Source organism: Callionymus lyra, chromosome 7, assembly GCF_982586985.1.
Source record: "Callionymus lyra chromosome 7, fCalLyr1.hap1.1, whole genome shotgun sequence".
Lineage (NCBI taxonomy): Eukaryota > Metazoa > Chordata > Actinopteri > Syngnathiformes > Callionymidae > Callionymus > Callionymus lyra.
In genome coordinates this window covers 28594448-28603687 of record NC_141824.1, presented here as the reverse complement: position 1 = coordinate 28603687, position 9240 = coordinate 28594448, and the positions used below count along the sequence as shown (strand labels likewise).

Here is a 9240-nt window from a genome sequence, read left to right as displayed (position 1 = left end):
ACCTTTCAGAAACATAACAGCGATGCCTGTTTTTTCTCCACCACCACACCCCACCTTCCCTCATGTGATTCAAGTGCAATTCATGTTTTTGACGGTGTCACTGGACTAGCTGCACGGTGATTGTCTTGCGTTTTTCCACTGCACCACATGCTGAATTTCTCTGTGAGATTTCTATATGGAGATCAATAAAGTATAATGAATTTAATTTAATTCTTCTTAACTGAGGTTCAGTAGTTGGCCAAGAAACGTCCTTCTTTTCTGTTCAGAGGTGTTTCCACGAGGATGTCAGATTTAAAATCATGGGTGTGTCCAAATACATCACCTGAAATGTCCAAAGTCGTATTAAAGTCAAACACGATGTCTTTGCACAGACAGCGGTCACTTCCATCCAGGTCTTGTACTTCCAGTACGATTTGTCGAGAAAAAGGAACAATCCAGAGTATGTTCGGGTCATTTATTTACCAACCTACTTCACCATTGACCGGGCGTCCTTCTTCCTGCGACTCAACAAATTTACAGTCCAGAAAAGAATAGCATCGAGCTGTAGAAAGCTTACGCTATTTAAATCCAATTCCCCACCCAGGGTCGTTTCTTCCGGCCAAATTGTTCTTTCAAGTTTTCTGATTCCCGGTGTCACGCTGGGAGAGCTTGCCTGTTGTCTCTTGTAATCTAATCATTCAAATGTTCCTGGGCTGAGGTCACACTCGTTGTGGGCCTTGTTTCCTGTTTTCATCTTTTCCCCTGGGGTCTCGGGTTCCAGGAAGACGGATATGTTTATTCTATCGGTGATTTGAGCTGGTTCCAACCCAGTAATCAGTATGCATGTATGTTGATTGTATGTTTGTGTGTGTCGGGACAAAGGTTCCCACTTTATATTTGATTATCTTTAACATTAATTTAAGTATGGCGTATATGTATATAGCAATTTTAATCAGTTCATCGGTAGGGTGACCAACTCGTCTCACTCTTCCTATGTGATCAGATTCAATCCCTCTCAAAGGCTTTTTATTCTTCGCCCAGGTTCCTTAGAAAGTTAACACAACTTAGGGAAGTCATGAAGAAATTCTGGTTATTCATCAATGTACCTTATTGTACCTTATACATTTGTACCTAATGTTTGTACCTCATTAGTGAGATATTTGCAGCATGTTGTTGGTTTCCTTGCCTTTGGTTTTGGAGCAACAAAGGACAAATAGTAGTTGTCACTTGTTTAACCTCTAGCATTATAACGGGTAGATAGACAAGTTTTTAACACAATTTTTGAAAGTTGATAAAAAGTAAAATTTAGAATGTTAAGAACATTAGCTGTAACTTGTTGTAAATAAAAGACTGTTGCAGTGAAGATTTGTAATTGTAGGTAATTCTCATTTACTTAGTATTTAATACTATTTAGTCATTAATACTTGTTAATGATTAATAATAATGATGTTTCAAATTTTAAAAAGACAAGATAGATGTAGGCTCAAATATTAATGTACTGAGAGAAGAACATGGCCAAACGTGTAGTTCTTGCTTTATTTGAAATATTAAACATCTGTTGTACAAATATAAAGGAGAAGAGCCCTTCGTATCCTATTATGCAACTCTAAAGATCAGTTGAAAATCAGGACACTGCATCAGTACAAGCTTACTGCTTATAAGTTACAGGAATAAAATAAGCAATCAATGATGTCAGTCTAATGATAAATATTTTAGAGGACGTTAATACATTTCTACAGCCGAGTCCAGACTTGTAACCACGTTCAGATGTTTGCAGAATCTTATTACACAGATCTACAAGTGTATCTGGCCCTATCTAACTGGGAAGTAACAGTTCAAGGCTGTTACATTCAGCTATTCAAAGGTCAATTTGGTGCAGTGCAGATAAATATTTAGAATTCTTCCAACGTCAATGTACAGTACAGTGTTCTCTATGTGGTGTTTGTCCATAGCGTTGTTGAGATTGTTGTGTTGGTCCAGTCCAGCGTGGTGTTGGCTGACTCTGCTGTGGGGTCAGTCAGCCATACTACGGGTTCCGGTAAAGGGACAAGAATGTGGACAAGTATCCCCACAGACATGATTGCGAGCACGATGACCATCGTGAATCCTCGTCTGAGAATCAATTGGGTCGGCGAGAGATCGTCGCTCTTCTTTATGTGGACATTTGGTGTTGCTGTTTCTCTTACAGTCTTAAGTTGTGGGCCATCAGCTGGCTTTGGAGAGAAAAAACATGAATCCAAACATGATTTTTTTTCCCCCCATGTTAATTATTCAATGATTTGGCATGATTCATGGAAAAAAGTGCTTGCTTTAGGAGAAATAGTCTTAATTAATATGTCATTATTAATTTTTATTCTTCTACAATCCACATACTAACAAACACGTTCTTAGCAAGTGTTTAAATATTTAAAAATATATAGCCGCACCTCTTCTCTTAATGTACCCCTTTACTACCAGCGTAAACCTCATTGGTTGTTTTCCTCCTCTCGTTCATCCTTATCTTCCATATCATCCATCCAAAACTCTCTCAGATGTCCATATTCCCAAACCCCACTCACCGTTTAATCAGGATTAATGGTCCGCTAATGGGATTTTTAAGTTAGGAGAGTTTCTGTCATCTCTTTTGAGCTCACAAAAACATGATGTTACACAAGCTTACAATAATACAACTTACATGAACACCCTCCTGGTCACCACCTGCATCGTTCCCTAGAAGAGCCACGTTCTTCTGCGCTCGTTCCTCCGCCTAAAGGGTGAAGACAATAATTAGAGAATAACTTGAAACTGTTACATTGAAGCTCAAGATTGGATTGAATTCCTTCTTACCTCCTTAGTCATTTTGGTCCAGTTGAACCTAATAATGACAACTATGTAGAAGATGGATTGTAAAGATGCAGAACAGAGAAGCCCGAGCCAAAAACCTGCATAGAAAATGGTTAATAATAACATTTAATAATCAGTGATAATACTGTACGTCAGCTCCCCACACCTTACCAATAATTCCCTTTTTGGCCACAAATGTCAAAGTGACACAGAGGGTCATTCCTATTAAGTAGTATCCAACAAAATTAGCCATGGCCGGAATGATCTGTTTCCCTGTTCCCATGAAGACGCCGCAACTGATGCACTGAAGATTACAACAATATTTTTCATCAAATTATCACGGTACAGTCTCCAGTTACAAAACCCACCACTAGTCCATCAAACAGCTGAAGGACACAGTAGACATTCATCAGGTTTGCCGTAAGACGTATTATATTTCTGTTGATAAACGAAACTAAAAAATGAGAACATTTCTTCACATATAATACCAGATAATAACAACATGTAATGTAGGTGTATGGCACGAAGAACCTTACTCATCAGAGGTAAACATGTAGGCAATGACTGATCTAGTGGATATAAGAATGACACCTTCGATTACTGCAAAGCCGACTGAAAAAGAAAATAACAAAAAAGTAAATAACAATCTTGCGTTAAGTAAATACTTTTTTTTACTTACAAGCCAGACCGAAGGACAGTTTAGAGGTGAGAATGGCTCTTTCAGTGTCTCCGGCTCCAAGAGCGTTGCCAACCCGAGCACAGGTTGCAGCTTGGACAGAAAAGGGAAACTAAAAGAAAAAAGTAATATTGTGGAAGTAATCTATAATTTCTAAAGCATTCAGTGTCCAGTAAGCAATACCATGTAGATGATGTAGGCCACCATGGTTGCTACATGTTGAGCTGCTAGCTCATCTCCGCCCAGTATTCCTGTCAGAGACCAACAGATTTGAGTTGTAGATTTGTTGATGAATGCCCATCATTGCAGAAAGTTATGTCTTCATGTAGTGAATTGATTGATGGATTGATGGATTGATGAATGGATGGACAAGTACATTATAAAACAGAAAAGACATTCTAAACAAACTTTGAAGTGACTTCTAGTACCATTATCATTGTTCATATATTCTTTAGACTTCTGCAAAGCTAATAAATAGACTGGACACAAAATAAACTGTTTTCGTAAATAGACCCAATGTTAATATACTGCATTATTTGTTAGGAGAAACATACCGGCAAAAAATCCTCCAAACTCGTACAACCACCACTCAAGAGAACTCATCAGTGTACTAGGAACAGCCAGTTTCATAAAGGATCCCCACTCCTGCAGTGAATCCACCGTCCAGCCTGTAGGGGGGGTAAGACACTTACTAATGATGATGAAATGAAAGATCCAGCTCTTACCTCCCCACGTGGACACGTGAAGCTTCTTCCACCAAATGTATGCGAACAGGAACACACAAAGGTAGATCTGAGAGAGGGAGTTTGCCGCTGCAGATCCACTATCACACACAGACAGACACACATTTTTGCTGCATGGCTCACTAAGAGACAGACGTGTGAAAGTACCAACCTGATTCCAAGGTCAAGCCAGGTAATTAAAATGTAATGTGTAAGCACATTGAAGAGGTTGGCGATAACCGCAGTGTACATCTGAGGCAGTATAATACCCTAAAAAACATTGAAGCGATCAGTACCATTTATATAGAGTTATTCGACGTGATGCGAGTCACACCTGATTCTGCAAATAGGACACCTGCAGTTGATACAGAAGTATCGCCTGATACCGACAAAGTAGCCGTTACACAAGATATTTTTAATTTGAAACATCACAAGGGAGAATTTCAGTCACTCACCGGAATTGCTGGAATGTACGCAGTGATGTAGAGCTGAGCTATTCTGGAAAACAAAACTGCAAGTCAGGATAATGCTGGTGATATCTCCCGAAAATGTATAGAAGGAAACGTTTTTGACATGTGCGCATTACAATTTGAACACACAAGCGTAAACTATGATGAATTCATAACATTTGGTTTATATTGTAGACATTAGCATTATGATTAGTCAAAGAGCTAGTCTAAGACTAGCATGATTGACTTGACCAAGTTAAAAAATAAAAAGTATACTTTTTGACACCTTAAGATACAGCTTTATGATACACAATGATATATTTTAAAAGGAAATCTCAAATTGAAAATTAGGCTAGGTTATCTTTGATTAATAGATCAAAGATTATTAAGCAGAAAGTGCCATCTAATGACATTTAAAAAATAATTGACAGTGTATCATGATACGGTTGATGCTGCCTCATCAACCCATAACTACTGAATACATATTTCATAAACACTGTTAAGTTAAGAATCAGCCACAAATTTGCCTCCTCCCTGTTGATCTTTGAAGTTGCACGACTGAGAATAATATGTGGCCATCAAGGACCCGTACATGCTTGTAGTGTAGCTTTCCTGTCTTGAGTCAGATGTGCATACATGTGGATGTCTGATGGTCACCTGGCCACGTCAGGCTGCTGAGCCAAACACAAGAGCACGCTCTCAGCGTTGACAAGCAAGCCCACGCAGGGCAAGTAAAACAAGAGCAGGATGATGATGCCTCGCTGGAGGATGACCCCCACTCGGAACAGATTCTTGCCCCCAAATGTCTGCAAAGCAACATCAGATATTATAAGACACTCTTAATAAAGATGTAGGTTGATACTTGATGCACTGACCTGAGATACCAAGGTGTCACAAGCTAGGCCTAGTCCACCTCCAACAGAAATGGTAGAGATATTTAAGAACTAAAAAAAACAATAAAATTAAGGAACGATTTAAAGTTTCATAACTTTCAGAGTAATCATCATAATGAAAGACAGCGGAGGATTATGCTCTTCTGAATTTATATACTGATCACTTCCACAAGTTTCAACTGACTTCTATTAATATTTATTTTTTGTATTGACGCCTCTTGATACACCATCCAACTGTATGATGATACATTATGATACATTACGATAAGGCCACTAGATGGCAATCTCAGTTTGAAAAGGCTGTCAGGTTTCATTTTATTAGAGGAGTCAAAGATTATAAAGCAAAGATTGACATCTAATGGTCTTTCAAAATGAAGTCAAACATGTTACAGTTTCTTCACGACACAGCTATATCATAATGCCAATATCAATCACTCCTGTTTTTAAACTGTTGGCGAGAAAATAATCAAAATTTGATTTTTTTTTTCTAACTGTGCAAAGAAGAGATGAAGACTTACAGCAGTTGCCAGTCCATATCCGGCCATGACGTTGTTTCCCAAACGGCCACCGAACATTGTCACCACGAATGCAAGCATGTTTTCAAAGATTCTGGAGAGGAACTGCACAACATAAAAATGTAACATATATTATTTTTTGATTGACTAAAGAACTCTTATCCACAGATTCTAGTTTAAGGTCAACTAATGAAAATTTCAGCGAACAAGAGGTTATGACAGTGGAGCCCATTATGACATAATAATTGTTACGGATGCATAGTGACAAACATTTGTATGTTGAAAACAAAATTTAATCTCCAGAAAGTGTGGGATTTTAAGCACATTTTGTAATGTAAATATTTCCATTAAAATAGTTTTTTACAGACACATAATAAAGTATACAATAGAGGTGATTCTTAAAAAACTTAAAGGGGAACTAATGTTTTGATTAAAGTGTCTCTTAAATACATTTTGAAATCATGATGTCGGCTGACTCTGGTAAATTCACTGTTCTGGTTCTTTTGGATCTGTCCTCAGCCTTTGACACAGTTGATCACCAGATCCTGCTGAGAAGACTGAGGGATGAAGTGGGACTGTCTGGGTCTGTGTTAGAATGGTTCTCATCTTACCTTTCTGGGTGCAGTTTTAGTGTATCTGCAAATCAATTTTTTTTATTTTTTTTTTTAGAATCCCTTATTTGTCCCACAAGGGGAAATTTGGTAGTGCTTTTTGACAGCCATTCACACATACTGATGGGAGTAGGCTGCACACCTGCACCAAGTCTACCATCAGGAGCAATCAGGGTAAAGAGTCTTGCTCAGGTACACAACGACACAAGCTTGTCTGGAGCTGGGATTGAACCTGCAACCTTATGGACTGCAGGCAACCACTCTACCATCTGAGCTATGACGCCTGAATCGGCAGATCTGTTGTGTGGAGTCCCTCAAGGTTCTGTTCTGGGTCCTTTATTGTTTTTGCTGTACTTGATTCCCCTCGGTAAAATCATTCAGAGATTTCCAGATGTTTCTTATGACATTTTTGCTGATGACATCCAGCTCTACTGCTCTTTTGATCCAACTGAGCCCCACAGGCTGAACAGCTTAGTCAATTGTTTGCTAGAAATCTAACAATGGCTGAGTGAAAACACTCTACAGCTAAATGTGGACAAAACTGAAACACTGGTGATTGCTCCTGATGATAAGATTCCAAGGTTGAGTCAGTACTTGGGTGACTTAGGTCAGTCTGTCAAACTGAGCCTGAGAAACCTGGGTGTTGTATTTGATAAAGACATGTCTCTTGTTCGACACTGCAGAAAACTGACCAGAAACTGTTTCCTTCAACTGAGAAAAATCTCTAAACTTAGGAAAATGTTGTCGGAACATGATCTGGAACTTGTAATCCATGCGTTTGTTTCTTCTCGTCTGGACTATTGTAACAGTTTGTTTTCATGTCTTAACAAGAAGGAGTTGTCTCGCCTGCAGTTGATTCAGAACTCTGCAGCGAGAATTCTAACCCACTCAAGTAGAAGAACTCACATTTCTCCGATCCTTAAAACTCTTCACTGGCTTCCAGTTTCTTTCAGGATCAACTTTAAAATTCTGGTTCTTACTTTCAGAGTTATTCATTGTCAGGCTCCTCCTTACATCACTGATCTGATCCAGCCTTACACCCCAGCTCGGGCTCTGAGGTCTGTGGATCAGAATCTACTTATGGTTCCACGCACACGACTCAGGACCAGAGGAGAGAAATCTTTTCAGGCTGTTGCTCCTAAGCTTTGGAACAATCTTCCTCTCTCTTTGCGCTTGATGGAGTCTACTGACTCCTTTAAGAAACATCTTCAGACGTTTCTATTTGTTCAGGCTTTTCCTTGATTTTCTGGAACTCCTGTTGTGTTGTTCTCAGTATTATCTTGATCTTTAAAGTGTATATACTTTTTTGAGTATTGTTTTGTTTGTTTAAGCGCTTTGTGACCCTGGTCTGGAAAAGCACTATATAAATAAATATTACTTACTTACTTACTTACATTTTGACCTCATTTGAACTCATCAGTATGTATCTGGTTGTACAAAATTCTCTATTAATTCAATTATTTACATTAGAAAATGTACTTAAAATGGTCTTGCCCACTGAAAACTTTTTTCTGGAGATTAAATCTTGTTTACCACAACGACACCCACTCTTCTGTGTTTGTTTATAACATTGAGGCTTGTCAAAGTGCGTCATCAATCCTGGACGTCTCCACCTCCGAGGGACTCGTTGTATTAACAAAGACGTGATTACAGCTGGTGGAGGAGTGATCATGTCATAATGGAATCCGGTCTTGTAACTGCTTATTTGCCGAGAATACAGACGAGGAGAACTTTCTAGATGAATAACTTCAAAACATCATCATGATGAGAGACTGCATCTTAAAGCAGGAGACTAACATTTGGAACACATGGGCAAGTCAATTGAGTTAGATGTTTTCATTAGTTGCCCTTTAAAGAGAGTTTTGTAGTATTACTGCTATCTGACACATTTTGAAGCTACAATTAAATCAAATTAAATTATTTCAGTGATCTGATTGCTTTCTTTTGTAAAGACAATATATTTTTAAGTGTATCTTTCATTTATTAAGTTTAATAATAATAATTGTAATATTCTTAATCTGAACAGAGCTGAAAGAGATAACAATAAAAAATCCAAGGCAATTTTTGTGGTGAAAATCACAATATGGATGTCACTGAGCAGCTCGGATGAGGTTTTACTAACTGTGCGCGCTTATGTAGATGTAGTTGACAAATCTATAGCATTATTAAACTAATGAGTTCAAAGGTTTTGTCTAAAACTGCTTTGTAATTTGTGAGTAAGAAAGAGTGTGAATCCATACCACAGGGCCCGTCATCATCAAGATGTGGTAAAGTTCATCTCTGTACGCCAACGGAATCTTTTGCCGCAGCCAGCTGCAACGGAACAACCTGTCTGACGGCTGCATGACTCCTCACAACTGGAACTGAACTGTTCTTTGTTGTTGTGGACCTTTACTCCCATGAAAAAAAGTTAACGGGGGCGTGGTAAGACAACATTGATATGCTTTACTATCTCAAATATTGTTGACCTTTCTGGTACAGTTTCATTCTTAATTCAGATTTCTTTCTTTCTGAATGATGGGAGAGCTGCTTTCTAGTACCTGTGCTCACATGTTTTCTAGTCTGTGACTGA

At 38.5% G+C, this 9240-nt stretch overlaps 1 protein-coding gene across 1 annotated transcript; it reads right to left on the bottom strand.

The window, feature by feature from the left end:
- Positions 1-1910: 1910 nt before the first annotated feature.
- LOC148076033 (multidrug and toxin extrusion protein 1-like) lies at positions 1911-9013 on the bottom strand. The gene is made up of 17 exons (XM_087794937.1): positions 8909-9013; positions 6061-6162; positions 5525-5593; positions 5307-5455; positions 4656-4698; positions 4535-4579; positions 4373-4470; positions 4204-4301; positions 4033-4146; positions 3662-3729; positions 3482-3590; positions 3339-3414; positions 3171-3240; positions 2974-3106; positions 2806-2900; positions 2654-2725; positions 1911-2192 (listed from the first exon to the last, which is right to left on the bottom strand). Exons 1-17 carry the CDS (start codon positions 9011-9013, stop codon positions 1911-1913), a joined length of 1728 nt encoding a protein of 575 aa, XP_087651063.1.
- Positions 9014-9240: the final 227 nt, after the last annotated feature.

Coding starts and splice junctions, on each gene's coding strand:
- LOC148076033 (XM_087794937.1), bottom strand. CDS start 9,013: ATGCAGCCGTCAGACAGGTTGTTCCGTTGCAGCTGGCTGCGGCAAAAG. Junction 3,591..3,661: donor TGGCCTACATCATCTACATG/GTATTGCTTACT, acceptor TTTTTCTTTTAG/TTTCCCTTTTCTGTCCAAGC. Junction 2,901..2,973: donor GGCCAAAAAGGGAATTATTG/GTAAGGTGTGGG, acceptor TTTTCTATGCAG/GTTTTTGGCTCGGGCTTCTC.